At 26.6% G+C, this 22,595-nt stretch overlaps 1 protein-coding gene across 1 annotated transcript in view; it reads left to right on the top strand.

Moving 5' to 3' along the window:
- The window catches only part of LOC111626006, a 38,564-nt gene that overhangs the window by 9,709 nt on the left and 6,260 nt on the right, over positions 1–22,595 (top strand). The window contains exons 6-18 of the mRNA XM_023369274.1: positions 1,573–1,707; positions 1,776–1,922; positions 2,728–2,801; positions 2,905–3,058; positions 3,142–3,256; positions 3,481–3,687; positions 11,160–11,342; positions 12,979–13,275; positions 18,262–18,553; positions 20,732–20,792; positions 20,883–21,008; positions 21,125–21,219; positions 21,501–21,597. Coding sequence (XP_023225042.1) covers positions 1,573–1,707; positions 1,776–1,922; positions 2,728–2,801; positions 2,905–3,058; positions 3,142–3,256; positions 3,481–3,687; positions 11,160–11,342; positions 12,979–13,275; positions 18,262–18,553; positions 20,732–20,792; positions 20,883–21,008; positions 21,125–21,219; positions 21,501–21,597 — 1,983 coding nt within the window. The remainder of the gene's footprint in view (positions 1–1,572; positions 1,708–1,775; positions 1,923–2,727; positions 2,802–2,904; positions 3,059–3,141; positions 3,257–3,480; positions 3,688–11,159; positions 11,343–12,978; positions 13,276–18,261; positions 18,554–20,731; positions 20,793–20,882; positions 21,009–21,124; positions 21,220–21,500; positions 21,598–22,595) is intronic.

A 22,595-nucleotide genomic window follows, 5' to 3' on the forward strand; every position in this document is an offset into this window, starting at 1 on the left:
ACGATGACACATATTTCGTGTGTTTTCTGTGAGCAGTTCTGTTCAAACAGTTGGAGTAGGGAATATTGTAGGCTATTGCTAGCAAAACAATGCCAAATATGTAATCACTTTTGGTAATCCAGACACTTTTGGTAATCTGACACCCCTTTGGTCCCATACCTGTCGGATTATCAAGAGACAGCTGTATTATTATATTATTATTATAACTAGTTAAATAAATTTTACAAGTTGATAATAGATTTCAAATAAACACAAATTTTATAATTAATTGCTACTATTAATTAAAAAATTCATACTTAAGTGCAAACAAATTTTTTATGCTTAAAGCAGTTTTAGAATATTGGGAAAAGATTAAATTCAGCAATCATGTAACACTTACATATATTTATCATGGTACATGAATGTATTACATGCTTCCTGAAATGAAATATGTATATAGGCACTTTTGGACAACTTGCTCTTTTATATACAATACTTTGGTACTCTGAAATTGCTTTTCATATATCAGATTTTTGCTTTTGTATATTTTCAGCTGAAATACAAAAATTTCAAGTTATTTTTCAGTAGTGCTTTCTATCAGTTTTGTTTTTGGTAATGTATTAATAATTTCTGGCAAGCATCAAAATCACATATGATACTTAATTTGTATTGTCTTTTCTGTTTAATCTGTGGTTTTTATGTTTTACATAAGTATTATTTAAAACCATAGGTTAAACAGTTTTAGTTTTTACTGTAAATTTTTTTTCAACATATTCACAGTGAAAACTAAAACTTTCTTACTCTAATGAGATATTTTATAATTTTTCTTTTTAGCTTTGTAGAAATGGAATGCCCCTTATACAATGCAACTCTATTCTCCAGCTTTTAGACATTTGACTTTCTTACACATTTTTAGGAATTCATTGTGTTCAAAAGTTGGAGAGTGTATTAAATACATATTAACTCATTTTAATAAGATAATTTGTTATTTCTTTTTTTCTTGCTAAAAAAACTTTGAGTAAAAATGATCAGATTTTCTATGAAAGGCTGATAATCAAAACTGTTATATAATTTAAACAAAAAAGGTATAACAACCTCAAGTATCAAAGTAAGAAAATTATTAAAAAATATCCTCATATAAAAAAACTTTTTTAAAGATGTAGCTGTAATAGATATAAAAAATTGTTAAAGCTGCATAAATTATTTTCATATCCTCATCCTAAAGAAAAACGTTCATGGATTAAAAATGTAGTAATTAATAAAGCAAACATCCAGGTACCTGAATATATTATAAATATATTAGTATTAGGTTAGAGCGTAATTTACCAATGGATAACCCAATTCTAAAATTGGCAACAGAAATAGATAAGAGAATTATGAATACACCTATCAAAAAGTAAGGAAAATAGCAAATTAAAAGTCTTATTGTTGATCAATTTGAGTAAAAATGTTTATATAGTTATAAAATCAATATATATTTTATTAAAACAAATAAAATAAAAATACAATAATTTTTAATTTAAATATTTTACATTTAATTTATTTTAATTGTAAGCAAAAATTTTAATATAATTATAATTTGATATTTTAAAGAAATTATCCATTTGGAATTATATTATTGCTGAAATGAATTTTTATATTGAGAAAATAATACAGTTTAACAAAAATGAAAATTTAATTGAAGAGAACTGCAAAGATATGGGATATTTTGTCAATAAGATTGATGAGGTAATATTACTAATTTTAATTAGTTTAATATAGTATTTAAATAATTACTAATTTTCTTTTTATAATAGTTGCTTTGTCAGCTATCATCAAAAGTATGTCTAAAGATACAGAATGGAAAACTGGAACAATTATTAGAAGAAATATTACAACATAGCATGGCAGTTTCACATTTTATAATTAGTAAGGAAAACTCTATGAAGGATTTGTGCCATAAGGTTAATCTTCATATTATATAAATTTATTTAAATTTTAGATAGCATGAAAAATTTTTTAATTAATTAAAACCTAATGTAGTCAAATCTGATTATTTCAAATTGGCTAAATTTAATCTATTACTAATCCCATTAGAATTCCTATTTAAATTGGAGTAGTATTTTAAAATACAATTAATTCAAATTTTTTTCAGTATAAATTTGGATAATTCAAACCTAACATAATTCTTGTTTTTAAAAGGAAACTTAAAAGAGTAAAATGTTAATTAATTTGTAGAATAAGTATTTTTTATGGGATTTCCAAAAAAACATGTTCTGTAAACTCCAAAGATGTTGGCAAAATTTGTCAAATATTTCAGTTTTGAAAATATTAGAGATTTTAGATAATGGAATTGTTCAGCTATTTTTTTAATAGTGTCTAAGTAAGGAATATATACAAGGTTATTTCTAGCTGAAAAAAAGATGAACGTTAAATAAGTGGTAAAGAAAGTAAATAGAAAATGTCACTAAAACATATGAAATGCTAAAACACCTTAGAAACTTCAGAAAGTAGTTTAATTTTTGAAAATTGATAATTCAAAAGTCAAAATTTTTTTTAGTGATTGAATTAAATATATTTGATTATAGTTTGTAAAAACAACTAAATTTTTAATGTAATTCAAGCAAAGAGAAAAAGATTTACAACTGTTGTAGAGTATCAATTTTTCTTTCTTATAAATTCAATTTTAACTTTATTTTTATGACTTAAACATTTTAAAATTATACAAGTATTGTTAGAATGCTAAAACAGTTTATCTTCAAATTTTAGGTATTACAACAATACAATATCTGTATGAATGTTGAAAAAAAATTGGAAAATAATAATAATGATCAAAAATTGAAGTAAGATTAAACATATATAACAAACTGTATTTATAATAAATATATATTTTCATATGAAATATAAATTTTGTTAATTGATGTGTTAAGGATTAATTTTTCACAGACAAGCTTTGATTTTAGAAAGTGAAGTTTTATTGGATGATATAGATTGCTTGGAAAGACAACTCAACATAGAAATATTGAAGTTAATAGGAAACAAATTTCCAAGAATGCAAACACTTTTCGAATCAAATATGGATTTTATCTTTAAATTGAAAGTAAATAATTTAAATAAATATATTTTTAGATGATTATTTTGATATATTGTTACAAATTTATCTAATTATTTATTCACTCATAGAATAAAGAAACAACAGATGTTAATTTAGATTTACTGTTCAAAGATTTTTATGAACAAGCTGATCTCCTCTATCAAATCTGTAGATTTGCTATTTCATGCTCAACTGATTTTTTTAGTAAGTAGAATAATAATAATAAGAAAATGGACTATGTTTGTTGCTTATTTTTTTATTTATATTATTCCATTTCAATGCACAATTATTTTTATATGGTATAAATATTTCTTATACAGATATTACATTGCAAACATTGAAAATTCACAAATATTAATGACTTATAACTTTTATATCATTTTTTTTTAGCCAACACAATTAATTAATGTATTTTTCAATAATTTCAGCTGTTTACAGGATTCTCATTATAGTTGACCGTTTGGAAAATTTAGATCCTGAAATAATTCCTGTTGTAAAAGCATTTTATCATGACCAGAGTAGAGAAAACATGTATCAATTAAAGTTTATCAAAAAAGAATGGAACTATTTCATTAATGAACTAATTTATAATATAATAAAAATTGCTGATGCAACAGCATTTCTCAGAATTTTGAGTAAGTAGTTTTTAAGTATCTTTTGAAAAATATTTTTCTTTGTAACTGACAATTTCATACTGCCTCTTTGTCCACTTTGGACATTCTTGTGATAATACTATATGCTACTACATTTCAGCATTTTGGGCCAAAGCCCCTGAATTGGCTCAAAATGTTGAAATGTAGTGGTATACAGGTTTATGTTACAGTAAAAGTGTTTTACCTAGAAATTGTGTGATTCACTTCCCTTAGTATAACAAGTCCTAGTTCACAAGAATGTACATAGTGGACAAAGACATAATACATAAGTAATGAAGGATAAGATGCATGCATTTAAATTTCATATTGCTTTAATAAATTTTTGATTATAACTTTAAATAACTTTAATATTTTCATAGTAATTAAGATTAACAATTTTTATTTCTTTCAAGTTAATATTTCATGAAATGGTTATGTAAATTAATGTTTAAATGAGATATTTACTTTTTAAAATAAATATTTTTCAGTTTTTTATTGCTTGTGGAATAAAATATCTTTAATTATTTCATTTTTCTAAATAGAAAAAAAAAATATTCTTTTATTCATTTTTTTTTAATATCATATTCTAAGTTATATAAAAACTGTATTAAGAATATAACATTCTATTATTTTCTGTAGTTATGATAACAAAAAAAAACAGCAATGAGTTGATAACTTCCCCAGAAAAATTTTAGAATTGTATATGATGCCATTTGTTATTAATTGTTATAACATAGTAAAAATCTTAATTTTGAGGTTAAAGATGAGTTTTATAAAAAACTAGCTTACCCGTCGCGCATTGCTGCGATCTCAGAAGAAACGAAATTTAAGCAAACTCGTTATGACAAAATTCAATTTACAATTTATAATTTTTATTAAAACTTATTACTATTACATTATTATTTCGAGTCAATATTAAAATTTGAAAAAGGGGAATACCTAGATCAGTAAAATACGTGAATTTCCTCCTACAACTTCGGTTGTTGTTCGGGGTACAGTTAAGGTTTTAACGAAGTTCAAGCGAATACATAATTAGCAAAAAAAAGTTGAAATAAAGTGATTAAACAAAAATTATTATAAATATCATAATTACAGTTCACAAATGCATATATAGAGATATTTTTTGAAGGGGGAAATGGTCTTCACAATTTGAAATCGATCAAACATACTGTGCGCAAATGCTCATGTAAATGCGCGCCATCTATCGTAGGGTAAACGTACTTCACGGGAGTGTATTAAAAAATTTAAAAACTTTCCGAAGTTTTATGGCAATCGTATTATGCCACAAACCTTCCCCGGAGTATATTAAACAACTTCCCAAAGTTTCACGGCAATCGGATAAACGGTGTGGTAATGCATGAAGGACACACAGACATACATTCATTTTTATATATATAGATTGTAAATGCTAATAATGAGTAAAATTTTCATTAATTCCAATCACACCTAAGATATGACATGTAAACCCCTTCTAGTTTCATACCTCTTGACCTTTCACCACCAAAAATTGATAGTAGTGATTTCTCTAATATAAACCTCCCTGCAAAATATCAGAATTTTTCAACACAAACATCCATACATATAGAAAAAATACTCTAAATTTTTTTGTATTTCTTGACATTTCAAAGTCCCAAGTCCAAAAATATTAAAATCTTGTGGAGCCAATTATCATATTTTCCTTCTGTTATATATAACAGTTGCAAAAGTGAAAAATAAAATTGAATTCAAATGCTTCCAAAATTTTATTTGAATTAAATGTATAAAAGATTATAAAACTTGAGAAAATGAATTTTTTATTTCATTTATTTCAAAAATGTTTTAATTTTCAAATATCTTCAGAACATATAGGAAGAATAAACTTATTAGAAGTTTATTCTTCCTATTTATCTTTTATTTTATAAAAATAAATCAGTTTTATAAGAAAAAAACATAGTTTTATTCCTACATTTGATTTAGAATGTAATTATGGATAATTGTTTTTATTTATTTCTATAAATTGATTTTTCATTTAAATTACAATATATGTATTTAATATGATTTTTTAATTTTTATTTATTTAAAAAAAATAAATATCGATTTTTAAGCATATTTAAGTTTTTAAACATTGCGTTATTAAGTTATTAAGTAATTATTGATAAAGTAGAAATATTGGGACCAATTAAACAATAATTAGTATTGATATATTATTACAAACATCTTATTGGACTGCAATTTTCAAATTGCGGATATGTACTGTACATTCCCAGTGTCATCCATCTGTTGTTTGTCTGGCCATTCGTCCTTTGTTAATGTTGAGAATGGAGTTAGATAGATAAAAATTGAGACCATATATAGAAATCTTTGGAACTGGAGACCCCAATTAACTGTATATGACCTTCTGGTCTGTATTGGAAGTCATGTGATTGTAATTTAAATGTTTCTTGAGAACAGAATCAGATACATGAAAATTAAGACTAGATAAGGAAAGCTTATTTTTAAATTAAAATATCATTAACAATTGCAGTCCAGCATGATGATGGCACAATAAATAATTGCTTGTTAACTATTACAGTTCTTTTATGGCATTCAAATAGTACAAAAATTCATAGTTGTAATTTCATAACATTAATTTATATTGTGAAAGAGAAATAAATATTTTCTTTAAAATATAAAAGTCTTCATAATTAAATATTTTATAACAAGAGAAATAAAATTATGTTTTAATACTTTATAAAAATGTATATATGTACACATTTTAAAAGCTTTTATTGTATATTAAATAACAATTCTTATACATATCAGTTTAAACAAGTTTACATTATAACATTTAATTATAATCATTTTTGCTTCACTATAATACATAAATATTTTTCACTAGTTGATTACCTGTCATATATGATGGAATATACATAGTGCATACCAAAAGTTCAAAGACTTGGCATATGTTTTCTTACCTTGAATAGTTTAACCCCTTTTCTGTCACTGTCATATCCCATATGTTCATATGCAATGATCACTTTTTGACTTTAAAGTAGTGTATTAATTGAAATACAGTAAGACCTTGCTTAATGCTGATTCAATATAATGTGATCTGCTCAAAATTTATGCTTATTTAAATTATTGTGGCATTTCGTTGATTCGTACATATACAATTATTTACGAACATGAACCAATCAGAAAAAGGTGTATTTCTTTAAATCTATGTTTGTTTGGTTCAATTTTGGAAAAAGTATATCATCACGGATGCCATAGGAAATATCGACTTTGCTTGGCAAGAATCAATTGATAAATGCACAAATGAACTGTGAAAGAAGTTATGGCTGAAGGTATCCAAGAATTCTCAACAAGAAGAGCTTATTGCTATATTGTTAAGTTGACCAAACTCAACCTAATCAATATAGCAGGACTAGGATATATAGACAAGCAGGATATTGAGGAGTTACATTTCTGGTGAGAGCCTTACCAACGATGACCATAACGATGACCTTCAAGAACTGGCAGAACATGGAATTCATGTGAAACTGGAAAATAGAGATTCTGAAAACGAAGAACCCAAAAAATTTATCAACAGATTTCCTTAGTAAAAGTTTGGTAAGATAACCGAAATCACTGATCAAATTGTAACAAATGATCCAGATTTTGAAAGGAGTGCAAAAGCAAAACGAGGCATTTTGGATGCGATCTTCTGCTACTGACATTTGCTTAAGGAAAGAAAAAAGTGACAAATGAAACTTTACAACTTTATTGCAAAAGAACAAGAATTTCAGAAAAGTCAGGACCTTCATCACAAAAAATGAACTTTACATTTCTGTGTGCATATGTTTATGTGTTATTTAACATATTTGATATGTTTATATTTATGTGTTGTTTAACATATAACATGATTTTTGGTCACATGTTTCCTATCCCTATTTACTCTATGTTAAAATGACCTCATTTAACACTGTTTCGCTTAATGCTTTGTTGTCATTGTTATTCAATATACAATAAAAGCTTTTAAAATGTGTACATATATAAATTTTTATAAACTATTAAAACATAATTTTATTTCTCTTGTTATAAAATATTTATGAAGACTTTTATATTTTAAAGAAAATCATTTTATTTTTCTTTCACAATATAAATTAATATTATGAAATTACAAATATGTACCATATATAAAATTCTATTGCAAAGTCCTACTTGTAAACCAAAATTACTCTTTCAATCACTATATCAGTGTATTTCTATTAATAGGACTTATCATACTGTGTATAAGATTACAGCCTCACAGTTACACAGATTAAAATTGTTTTATTTTCAATTACCTGGACACATACAATTTGCGTTTCGGACTTGTACGTCCCTCTTCAGCAGGTATTTGACAAACCAATTCTAAATAAAATTCAAAACAAACTTAATTCAACGACAATATTTTCTCACAATAAATTCTTACACCTACGATAATAAATTATAAAATTCCTACTATTTTAATGTTCTTTCTTTCTATTCCGTCTATCCTCCAATAATTCATTCCAATTACAATCACAATCAATATTACTTTTAAAACACTCCTGTATTAAAACCAATAATTGTTACATTAAACACTGACATTTTCCTTTAAACGTTGACATTTTTCAATAAACTTTACTATTTTATATATTTGTACATTTAAAACTACTTCCAACTTACATTTCATTTTGTCTTTCTTCCCTTTCACTTTGTCTTTGCCAGTCTCTTTCATTCACTTTATACGTCACTTCCCTGTTTGTGGCTATCATTCCTCTCCATGATTGGTGTATTTCTCTTCCGTTGTTGTTATTCATTCTATTGTTTTGTTTGATTATATTAATGTGTTCATATAATTGTCGTTTATAATTATTTTCTTCTTTTTTTCTTATTTTAACTGATTTTAATATAATTTCACATCCTGTTGAATTGCAGTGTTCCGCTACCGCAGAATTTGCATAATTTCCACGTATTGCTCTGATATGTTCTTTTAATCTTATCTTTAATTTTCTTTTTGTCTCTCCAATATATGTTTTTTCTGGATTACAATTGCAATTAAACGAATACACTACACCTTTTTCTTCCATTATATCACTTCCCCCCCGTTTTTATAACATAGATGTTTCTTCGTTGTATTGACTTTTTCTGGTATTATATTAATTTTCTTATCTAATAATTTTTTGACTCTTTCAAATACTTTTGGGATATATCTTATTTTCACAAATTTTTTCTCTTTATCTATTAATTTTTTTGATTGCTTATTGTTTTCTATATTTTTAACCCATTTATTTAACAATGTTTTCGGATAATCATTTAAGATAAACATTTTGATAATATCATTTACTTCTTTTTCCTGTGTTTCTATTTCAGTTGTTCGTTGTCTTATTTTATTGATATACATTTTAAATATATTATATTTCATATTAATCGGTATAATTGATTTATAATTAATTGTTTTTGGAATCTGCATAGGTTTTACATATTTTTTGTAAATCAGTTTATCTTCTTTTCTTATAATTGTTATATCTAAATAATTAATACTGTTTTGGTTTTCTTTTTCTAATTCAAATTTGATATTTTCTTTTATTTCATTAGCTTTATTTATAATTGTTTTTTCTTTATCTCTATTAATAGAAATACACTGATATAGTGATTGAAAGAGTAATTTTGATTAAATTAAGGACATAGATGCATCCTACTTGTAAAGTTTACCTACTTATTTTGCTATATTTACAAAAAAAATTTAGTTGTTTCCATTTATTTTTTTAAAGCTCTTTTTGCCTTGTAGGTACTAAGAGAGCCTTTTAATCAAGTCCATTGTGGGTTCATCCAGACTCACAATGGGATGGCTGGGTAGTGAGGGATGAGATATAGCAATACATCTGGTATGGACTAACACCTGAAAATTTCTGAGATTTTTCAAGCCATCTAGATTTATTCCCTGGTTGCCAGATTGGTAGTCTGGCAGTTTAACTGCTTGGCCATCCAGTTATGTTTCCATTTATTAGAAGTTTCATTGTGCATAGTACACCAAAAAAGTAAAGTTTATTTTAAAATGAAATAAAATAAGTATAAACAAAATAAGAACTAACTAAATTAAAGAAAATAAGTTATATTAAGTTAACATGGAAAGACTTGCTATCAACTGTGATAAAATAACATTCACAAATAGAAATCTTGGTTGAATATAATTAACATTTCCTCTCTGAACTTTCTAAGCCACTAAAAAGTGCCATCATATAATTAACACTTGTGTGAGGGTCGGACCGAATAAAATAAAATTAAATTATGGAGCTCCAATTAAATTAAATATCTTTATTAAAGTTAAACAAAGAAAAACTTCATTTTTCGAAATTTTGCAAAAAAGGATATATACATTTCCTTCCCACGGAGCCGTTTCCTATCTCTCAGGAAACCGAAAAATGATTCATGAGGAACTTATCCTAAAAATCGCTGATTGGTGAAACCCAGTAATGTGACGAGAGGGATAAAAGAGGGGTGACGACGAGAAAAAGGGGTCTGTCGTCGCTGTCCGTGAACGCGGTCCGTCATTACCGTTCATGATCGGGGAAACCCCGTGCCGATCCTCATCGCCGCCGTCCGTTCCTCAAGACAACTTGTCCGATCCGGTTAGAAAACGTCCGACCGTCCGATCCGAAATCGTAGAGGTATGATACCCATTAATGTACACTCTCTCTCGGCATGTTTTCCTCCACTCCCGCATGTCCGCTCGAGATAAGCTCAATGTATTTATGTTAGTTATGTTATCGTCTCAATAAATGTTGTTTTGTTGTTAAAAGTCGTCTTTATTTCGAGTATCGCTCACCCTTTACCGACGACTCCTCTCATCTCCTCCACTCGACCTGACAAAAGAATCCCGACTTTACGGGATAGAAGAAGCAATTCCTAAGCCATCCACTGACCAGTGGGCAGTTCTCACCGAACTGTTGCCTATCAAAAAGAGGTACGACTTCATCCTACCTCAGGCTACCCACAAATTGGTGTCAGGAGTTTAGAGTCAGGAGTCAGGAGCCTAACATTACAGAAAATGATAATCAATAGATAAAAAGTCATAAAATATTTTTATATAACAATTATTTTTTTTAGAATTATTATATAGCATTATTATGCTATCTAATTATGTATATATATTTTTTATTTTTATAGACAAATTTTATTAATGATGATGATAAAATGATAACTAGTACAATAAAAATATTTGCCAGAAACATTTAAAACATCTAATTTCTAATAATAGCTGCTTATAATAGAAGCCAACACCATATGCTAACATTGATATAGTGTTACACAATGACACCTGGAAACTATATATTTGTGTTTTTACAATGATGAAAATAAATATATTTATTTCATAATTTATTGCACTAATTTGATTAAAAATGTTTGTAAATTAGATTAAAATTTTTAAAATTGTTATCTATTCTGTTAAAAATGTTGTTTATCAAAGTTTTTAATTTTGTGATTAATTTATCTTTATAAATATTTAGGAATACAGATTGAAAAGGAATGTAGTAAATTCTTAGACTGTGAGAGTGTTTTTGCAGATATTAAATATGTTTCAGCATCTTTGAAATTTTTTGTTTGCATAATTTCTTTTAATTATGACTCTTTAACATCATCTGAAGATCAACAAAAATCTTTATTGAAAACTATTGAAGAATTAAAAATAAGTAATTTTAAATCTTTAAAATTATTCTATGAATATAGTAATTGTATTATAAATTTAAATTATTAGCATAAGATGTTTGTATTTTAAAATTCAGTTTTATAAAGTCATAAATTTGCAAATTGTATTAAAAGTAGTAAAAGTGGAGAATTTTATTATAAGTATGTTAAATTTTTTTTGAGTTTATTATTTTTAAGATTTGTTTTTTAATTTTATTTAAAATAAAATTATACATTTATTTAAATTTTAGTGACTGATTATTGAAATTTTATTTTAATGAATATAATATGTATGAGGGCTATTTTTTAAATAAGGTCCATTTGTGAATGAGAGTGACAATGACGTATGATTGCAGCAGTGCATACGTGCGTCTGCTCCGAGCATGCTTTGTGCATGTTTAGACACCATTTGTAGCCATATCATCTGTCTGTATGCTGAACTGTAAAAGTTTACAATGTTTAAGAAAATTGACTCACCTGCTGACTGTGAGATACGATCTGTTATTCAATTCTTGGTGCAAGAAACTTGGCAGCGGTGGAAATTCACTGTCAGATTTGTTTACAGTGATAATGCTATGAGTACAGCAAAGTTTGAAAGTGGGTGAGAATGTTCAAGGACGGGCGGGTTAATGTGCATGATGAGCCAGGCCCTGGCTGACCTCCTCTGATTTCTGAAGATTTGGTTTGTGATGAGGATCGACGATTCACGATTTCAGTGTTACCAATTGAATTTCCACAGGTTTCAAGATCAGTTTTGTATCAGAAAAACTGAATTATCGAAAATTGTGTTCTCAGTGGGTTCCAAGACTGCTTTCTGAACTATCACAAAACAAAAAGATTGGGCAGTGCTTTATCGTTTTTGACTTGTTATGATCAGGAAGGAGATGAGACTTGGGTGTCTCACATGACACCTGAGTCCAAGCAACAGTCAATGGAATGGCGACACACATCTTCACCAACCAAAGTGAAAGCCAAACAGTCCATTTCAGCATGGAAAATTATGGCAACTGTCTTTTGGGACAGGAAAGGGATTTTGTTAGTGGATTTTATGCTGAGACACAATAATCAATTCTGATGCATATTGTGTGACCTTGAGAAAATTCTGGTGTGCCAACAAAACAAGCAGTGTGATCTACTGTCTTCCTGTAGCTCCATGACAATGCAAGGCCACATATTTCTGCACAAACACAAGGTCTAATCAGTTCTTTTGGATGAGAATAACTGGATCATCCACCTTACAGTCCAAACTTTGCACCCAGTGATTTTCACTTGTTTCGATACTTAAAGGTGTTTTTTGGTGGTCAATGGTTCAACAACGTGAAGAAGTGAAAACTGCAGTCATGAATTCAGCTTTTTCACATGTGGCAGATTTCTTTGAAGTTGGAATTTAAAAAATTGTTGAGCGGTATGACAAATGTTTGAACAAAAATGGAAATTATGTAGAAAAGTAGATAAAAGTATGTAGAATATGGGAAAAAATATATTTTAATGATTTTTACAGTATTCTTCTTCTTATTAAAAAACAGACCTTATTTAAAAAATAGCCTTCGTATATATACAAAAGACACATTAATTTATAAAATATTTTACAATATTATATATTAATTATTAATATCTAAATGCTAATTTAATATTTTTCAGTTGACTGTATAATATCTACTGATGATCAAAATGCCAAGAAGGAAAATAAAACCAAATTAAAGAAGCAATTGATGATAATGTTACATTGTATTGATAAAGTTTTTAATTCTTTGGTTGATTTTAAAAGTTCTACTGTATTATCTGAAAATAAGAGTTCTACTGAAGATATTTCAAATACAGTTGATACAAAGAAATTGCAAACTGATTTAGATTCCATTGAAAAAAATGACACAACTGATAAAAAGCAATTTACTTCCATTTTAAATAATGACAAATGTGGACAAATTGATATAACAGGTTAATATTTTTCAATTTATTTTTTAAGACTTTTATGTAATATTTTAATTAATACAATTGATTTTACTTAATTGGGAATAGATCATTTGGTCCAATTATGCAGATATTATTCCAATAAACCAAACACAAAAGCAATTTTTCCATGGNTACAGTAGAGCGTTGTTTATCCAAAAGCATTCCAGTCAGCAAATTTAAATTTTCGCTAGTGCTGTGGCGCTGCAATCTTTGGCTATATCTTGGGCTACTCAAATATTTTTTTTGTTGGTGTGTGTTTTTTAGCTGGCAGCACTGGCACTTTTGTCTGGTGTTTTTCTGAGGACTGTGTGTCGTGCTGAATCGAACATTTTTGATACTAGATCATCTTCTAAAGTATATATTTTTTGTCTTTTTTTTTATTTTTCAATATTTTTCAATTTATTTTTTAAGACTTTTATGTAATATTTTAATTAATACAATTGATTTTACTTAATTGGGAATAGATCATTTGGTCCAATTATGCAGATATTATTCCAATAAACCAAACACAAAAGCAATTTTTCCATGGCAATCTAATAAACAAATATAATAATGAATAAAACAAGAAGAGACAATTACTGAAATATAAATTAAAGACAGATTGTTTATTTTTATTACCATCCTTACAAATCATCAGAAGTCACAATCTAACATGTGCAAGCACAAGGAGAGAACACAATGTTTCTTGCCTGCAACAAGATGTAATGTGGTTGTATTCAAAGTTTTAAATAAGTGATGATAAACAAATGTAAAAATTTCATTACTTGCCAAATATAGGATTGTATAACCCAAAAAATAATAAAAAGCTAAATCATAAAAGATGTAGTATTTTAAATTTTTCAATAGCCTAAACTGACTATAGCCCAACTTGGCAACATTGAGTTTTTCACTAGGAGTACATTTAGGTGGCAAGCAGCCAAGTAAGAAAACCAATGGTACAATCCATTACATATGAACCAGATTATGCCATTTGTTTGCTTACTTAGCTGCATGCCACAGTTTCTTGCAGGTAACTCCTACAGTGTTCAAACTGCCTTGGGTAAAATGGACAGATCAAGCAGATATCAAAATCACTTTGTCTCTTGTTCTGTTCTAACTCTTAGGTTTAGCAAATTCAAGAAGAATATCTGTAGAATGACATTTTTTGACTTTAAACTCATACTATAGCACAACTTGTATTAATTGACATAATTGCAATATAACTAGAGGTATACTATCTATAGTTTGTCATTCGAGCCTACAAATTTACATTAAATACATTGATTTGTTTCCATTCTCTGCATTTTGGTCCAAATAAATATTACCCCAATTAATTTATGGTCTAATTAAGCAGAATCTACTGCATGATAAATTTTGTATTTAATATTACATTTAAACTTTTAAAAAATTGGATTTATTCTAAACATTCATATTTTATTGAAATACATACAGGTACACCACCAAATTTTTGGTACTCTTGGTTCCAAAGCTTTGCTGGATTAATCATTTTGCCATAATAATAGTTTATCAACAAATTTCTAGTTCACTAATTGTATCTCCCATGTGTATAAAGTATACCATGGACAGCTAGAAACTTAAATTAAATATTAAATGTATGTAAATTACATTTGACACCATCACTGATACTCTCATAGCTAAGGTTAAATTTAAGCAAAATAAACTAAAAATAATATTTATTTATTGTATGATTATATTAATTGACTATCACAAAATTGCAATATCATATCAATATCATATTAATAAGTGTAAATAAGTGAGCCCTATACAATGCCATTTGTAGTGGCCCAGTAAACTAGTCTGGTGGCCATAGGAATTTCAAGTTTCCTCTTGTAATTTTGTCCAGATTAAAGGAGGCACCAAAGCATCAATTGCCAGAAATTTGGTGGAGTACTTATATATACCAAATATTCAATGTCAATGTCTGTTGTCTATATTTTAGTTTAATCAAACTTTTGTTTCATAAACCCAACCGGCAACACTTATCACATACTAGGCAATGTTTATTCAACAATTAAAACTCAGGCATTTTGACAACAAAACAATGTTGCCTCCACAGTTTTGATTTACAATCTTTTTTAACTAGTTTAACCAATACATTGCACTATTAAAACCATTATTTCCACTACCTCTCACCTTTACAATACAGGTATACCTCAAGTTATGTCATTCTCGATTGTGTGTCGTTTGTCAAAAAAATATATGGAAAAATAAAAATCAAGTTTAAGTTATTTTATTCAACTTTATGTCTTTCCTCCACAGATATTGAAATCGTAATATTATTAGAAAAGTGTTAAAAGCACATAAAATCATATTAAAATACATTTACAGTAAATGTTAATATAATCATTATAAATCATAGAGAACGAAATATGAAAACATCTATAACACTGTGTTGTTGTCTTATTTAGCGGTCTTTAAGAGCTCAATATTGGCATCTTCCACAGTAGTTCCAATATCTACTGTTTGTTGTCATCATCAGCGCCACTCGTTATTAGTAAATTTAACATAAATTATTTTTTACTATCACAAAATAATTTTAATAACTATTTGTTATTAACCTTACAAAATCATCTTATTTTATAATATCTTAGAGCAAACCACATTCCAAATAAAGAGTCTGTGATGTACTGTAAACATTGCTAAATTGTAAACATGCATATTTACAAGTATGTACAGCGCATACCATACATGTATTTGTAAATTTAGATTACTTTTTTCCTGTACTATATTAAAAACTAAAATTTATTTGTTTGTAAGCTTAAAATAGATTCTTATTAATCATATATTATTAAAAATGCATTTATAAATAAAATACAGAACTGGGAATTGTTATTTGTGGTTTAGCCTAGTGACAAGTAAATTCGACTTATGTCATTTTTCTACTTAAATCGCCTCTCCTGGAACCAATTATCGATGTAAGGCGAGGTATACCTGTATTGTATAAAACATGATCTACAACCATAAAATCAATAACATGGAATATCGATTTTGATAAATAGTTTATATCTTTTCTATAATTATTATCATTGCTGTTAGCAACCAATCCTGATAACACAATTTCCATTGAAGTATCCTTTTTTTTGCCATTGTCCCCTCTACTAAACTTCACTAAGCAGTTTTGGAGTATTATTGTAATGACACTCCAAAACTGCAGTCTACTATCCTCTTTTTTTATTCCTATACTCACATCCATATTTCCCTGTAAATAGAATATTTCTATGCCAGAATCCTAAATTATATGCTTTGTAAATGTATAAACATCAAAGATCTGTATGGTAATTTATTAGATCAAATGAGCATTACACACATTACTGTATTTATATAAATTATATTATTGGAGGTCAAAATATGTCTTGGATTTAATTAATAAACAGTTACAATTAAAAACTAAAAATAATTAAAGTTTTATTAATTTTATACATAAAAAACTTTTAAATGAGCCATGTAATGAAAAAAGATTGAAACATTTACTTGAATTTAAAAAGTTTAAAGCTGCGTTGAAGCATTTAATCGTGGAATTTGACTTATCGTTATTACAAAAATGATCATTTTTCTTTGTAATTTTTAATTGAAATTTATTAAATTAACATACCTTGATCATTAAATTACTATTTTTATAAGATTTATTTACTAGGCTATCATGTGGTTTTAAATTTGAATATTTTTTCTGTTGATCTACTGAGGTATTTTTTAAGGATTAGAACTTGTTCTCTTGAAAACATCTAAGAGTTAAGTAAAGCATCATCTGTGTAAAGAAACCATGGTGATCTACTGATAGAGTGCTGGAGTATTGAGTGAATGAATCATGACTAATTTCGCTGGTCATGATTTATTCACTGCTGGTTTCCATCTATTATGGTCCATACAAGTTTAAACTCCACCACTCTCCTTTTCAATTGGCACTCAGAGGGTATACTCTGGATGGGATAAAGTCAGTGTCAACGTAGGAACTGGCCCTTCCATCTGCTTCTTTTCTTTGGCATATAAAGGTCATACATCCTCTTTTTCCAATATGTTTTCATAGCATGCTTTAAAGGACTCTTTTATCTATTGTCTATTTAGAATTGGACTATTGTTAATCTATTTTCATTTATATTAAATTATATTTTAATATATGCTAAACATGACTAGCAAATGTATTTAGTATTTCAAATATATAAGAAAAGTTATTTCTGTATTTATAATAATTAATATTAGAACTTGTCACCAAATGCAATGTTTGAATATTATATGAGCTATGTAAATTTTTGTTGGTCAGTGCAAACTTAGAAACCCAAGAGTAAAAAATCCACTGTAGTTACACTCCCTGGATCTTGAACAATACTCTGCCAATGCCATTGTGCTTTTCATAATATTTTTGATTATAAGGTGTTTGTATTGTCATTTGTCTTAATCTTTTTATCATTCATTTCAAAGCATATCTTTTTCGTTTTTACTGTGCAAGAGATAAAAAATTGAATAAATAATTATATTTACATGTTTGTTGAACATTTTTTTTTTCACTTAAATTCAGTATGCAAAAGCATTTAGGAAAAATTGAATTTACATAAATTTCTGTGTAATACAATCATTTGATAAGTCAGAGTGGCTGTATAGTTATGTTTTTTTAAGTTACAGCTTAAAATGTAGTATTATTTTTAAATTATCTTATGATTTTTAACTTTATTTTCTATATAATTAAAATTTAACTATTGGAAATGATATGGATTTTATTAAATCTTTTACTTGCTTTTTTAATAAAATTAATAATAATTAATTACGTGAATGTGGAATATGTTTTGTTTGCTCAACATCTAATATATACATTATAATAGTATACAAATTTATTTATTTTATTACAACATAAAATTATAGATGAAAATTCTTACTTTTTAAATATTTCAAAGTAAAAAATATGTTATTTTTTCATCGTATTATGATTTTATTCTTTCAGTAATCCTGAATATATTTTTAATTGTGTTTTTTAATTAGATATTTTAGAAAATATATCATCATTATCTTCTACTTTCAATAGTGAAGAATTGCTTGAAAAAGCAAAAGATATGAGCAACAAGAAAAGAATTGCAGATCTTTCATTTCATTTCTCATCTAAATGTACAGAATCATTACAAGAACATTCTGAAGAGATGTTAAAAGAAGATAATTTGCATTCTACTGATTATCAACATTTTATGGATTCAGTGTTAAATTGCATCCAACCAGATATAACTAGAAAGATTGCTTCTGAAAATACTTCAAAGGAAGCAGTGTCCTTTTTTAACAGGTATTGATGTAATGATTTGGTACAGAAAGTGACATTTTTGTATATCATTTTTAACAATAATTGAATATGAAAATGTTATATTTAATATTAAATTTTTAAAAATAATTCTGGAAAATTTAAATTTAACTTTTCATATATTTGATTATATTTGTAACTCTTCAGAAATTTGTTTCATATCTTTATTTTAAAAGAAAGTAATTTATTATATTTGTTTTCTAATAGTAGATAATATATAATTTGATATTATTAAGAATGTAATATGTACTTTTAGATTCTTTTCAACTTCATTCAGACCTTTCAGTTATCTCTTAATGTTTAAACATAATGTAAAATTATTATTAAAATTAACACGATAAAAAATATTACCCCTGCAATTTCTTTTAATGAGATTCTATAATTTTAACTAACTACACAACTAATTTTAAAATATTGAAAACTTTTTTAAAGCTTCTTTTGCATAGAAAAAATATTTAAATTTTATAATTCAATGTTGAAAAATTTCAATTATTGGATATTGATGTACAGTACATTAATCTAGTTTGAGTTTTATTTTATATACTTGTTTCATTAATATTATTTCTTTTCAATGATGTTTACATATGCATACATGCATTATTTCAACTCAAAATAGTATTAAATACATAGTAGAATAAAAAATAAACTGAATTTTTGGCACTGGTTTTATTATACAACACAGAAATTCTTATGACCACACTATTTTCAAAGTAAGCTCCTTCTGCATCTACACACCATATACACTTCTGCTAGTATCTATATCACTTTTCAAAGCTTGTCTGAAAGCCAATTTTTATTATGTCTGTAATGACACTGCAACTTTCATTCTGCTGCTTATTGCATTGCTTCAATATTTCTCTCGGTTTAGGGAAAGATAGAAGTCTGTGAGGGCAAAATTAATGGAATAAGTAGATTGGGAAATTGCTATTATGTCCTTGGTCAGATATTTACTGACCAGCATAAACAATGGAAGTCAAGCTGGAAGTTGCAGTGACTACAGTCTTTAAAGTCATTGAAAAAAATTGGCTCCACTAACAAATGATTTAAACATTAGCAGAAGTATGTAGCTGCAAGATACTTATTTTGAAGGTAGTCTATTAATCATTTTTATATGTTTATATAAAAATAAATAATCTTTATACATGGTAAAGTCAAATATAGATATCCCTTGCTTAATGCAGGAATTGATTAACATGCAAAATTAATTGCATCAATCTCTGTTGGTGAATTTGCTATTTTTGTGCTGAAGATGATTTCCAATATAGATATGTAGTCTAATTATAATAGTTGTGAAATGTAATACATTACTGCTAATACAATATTGTATTCTTTGTTTAGAAGATAATTTTAAAATTTCACATTTTGTTCATGTAAAATCAAATGAAAATTTCTGCAGATAAAATGCATATCAAGCATATTTAAGCTTTTTAGTTTTGTAAAAGATGTAATGCTATACAAACAGTAAAAAATACTTGTAGTGTATGAGGAAGATGCTTCTAAATATCAGACATGTGAAATGTGGTTTTGAAAGTTTTGTTCAGGAAATTTGAAGTAAAGGATATAAAACATATAAAAACTGTTGATGAAGAGAAATTTCAGGAATAAATTGCTAAAAATCGATGAACAACAACTTTGAACTTGAACAAATCTTAGTGTATCACCGACATAATGCATTGCATTAAGTGAAAGAAAAAAAAAAACTGGATTGAGTATAATTTTATCTGATGAAGGTAGACAGCTCTAAGTATAATTTTTATTATATTAACAGTACAAGTATTTACAAAAGAACACCTTCAAAATAATAATTTTCTGTAGCTTCTGCTACAGAAAATGATTATTTTGAAGGTGTTTATTTCACTTCTGCTAGTACTTGTACATACAATCATTAGTTTATGTATATATAACTACAGAATTTATATAAGTGTGTATGTATGTATATATATTATATATATATATATATATATATAGTATGTATGGGTACCATCTATACTATACTGGAAAATCTTTCAATTGTATGTCTATATAGTGAGTTTTGTAATTACTTAATTTATTAAGATCATGTAATACATTATTACTTATATAATACAAAAGTACATTATTAAGCATTGTTCAATACATTGCTGAATTTATATGATTGGAAATGTTTTTTCTTAATATTTTCAGAATAAAACTTAGGAATTCATTATCTCAACCTAACTTGAATAAAAAATTACAAATGATTTTTGTGAGTATTTTCAAAATATATTTATTACAAGAATTACAGTAAAATAGCAATATAATTAAGAATCCAATTAATTAAAATCATCTTATATAGATTACAACTGAACAAATAGATCTTTATATGAAAGATATAAATGAGGATGAAATTATAGGCATCTCGAAATCAATTTTAATATTGTTAACAGATTTAATCAAACTTTCTGAGAAGACAAATTCTGAGGTAAAGAACATATTTAATGTAAATGTAATTGATTCAATTATATTAAATTGGAATTTAATTTATTTAAAACAATACAAAACTTAATTTCACATATTTTATATATTTTTTGATTTCAGAATGCAATTTTTGATTTGGCAAAAGTTCTTGGTACAAAAACAGAAGCTTTTTCTAAAATTTTATCAGGATGGATTGTTAAAACAAAAAATATAAGGTAAATAAAGTTTTTATATTCTTTTGTAAATGAAAAAGTTATAATATAAATTATAACTTTTGTCAATGAAATTTTTATATCTTTAAAATTCTTAATTTGAAGATGAAAACAATGAATAATTCTGATATTGAGTCAGTTAACACTTAGTCATTTAACTGAAAAATAAATTTTACTTGTTTCTTTTGCTATTTCTATAAGTTTTAATTATGAGAGTAGAAAATTTTGGATCAAGTGATATTTTTATATTACTGATTTAAAAACTTTATCAAAAATAATTGTAGGATCACTAAGAAATTGCAAAACTTGAGTGAACAAATACATCTATCATCATCTCAGCTCTGCATTTTAAGTAATATTGAAACAGAAGAACAGAATAAGGTAATTTATATGGAATATTTAATAAATGTTTTGTAGGGAATATTTAATAAATATAATAGATGGGACAATAATGAAATATGAAATAATTCATGGTTAGAAAAAACAATAATGTCTCCTCCATAGCTTGTGCTTTATGGAGTGTCAACCTTTTATTTGAGGTTACATATCAGCCTCAATATTCTTCTAATTGTGAATATTTTTATAACTTAAATATATTTAAAAATTTCAGAATTAATACATGATAAATAAATTTTCAAACTTTCATAAAATTTATGCCATTATTTAAAGATATATAGAATTTACTAAATTAAGCAAATATAAGTAAATAACGACATTCAATCTTTAATCATATAAATGACATTTGAACAATGATGAAAATTAATTATAAGTAACTTTGTTGGAAATTAAATAAACCATAATCCATTGCAATTAAATTGATTTCAATACAGCATATTTATCCAAATTCCATTTTGCTTCCATAAATTTGATATTAAAAAATGAAAATATACTGATGTAATTTGTGAAGTGGATTCTTGTTGTACAATCCTCCACTTTCATGACATATAAATTTTATAATCATCACCATGTAAAAATCCAGCAATGAGTTGCATGATTTTCCCAGCAATAAAGTTAAAATTGTATGTGATGCCATCTGTTATGAGTAGAGGATTTGATCCCAGGATCTCGAACATCGGGATCCCGACCACTTTTCAGTCCCAAAATTTTCGGGATTAAGTTTTCCTAATCCCGAGATTTTCGGGATTGACATCATTTTAAAAAAGTTGCAAAATAGACTGCATGAAGCGAAACGTTCAGTGCCAGTGCTTTTAACAGAATTGCTTGCCTATCATTTTAATATAAAATATGAGAAATTTTATTCCAAGCAAGCAGCAGAAATTAACCTAGCGGGCTTGCGATGCTTGCTTGGAATAAAACTTCTTGTATTTTGAACTAAAATGATAGGCAAGCAGTTCTCACTGGGTTACTTGGTAATATAC

This window comes from Centruroides sculpturatus, unplaced genomic scaffold (assembly GCF_000671375.1).
Source record: "Centruroides sculpturatus isolate CEXI.00-Female unplaced genomic scaffold, Cexi_2.0 scaffold316, whole genome shotgun sequence".
NCBI classification, from domain to species: Eukaryota; Metazoa; Arthropoda; class Arachnida; order Scorpiones; family Buthidae; genus Centruroides; species Centruroides sculpturatus.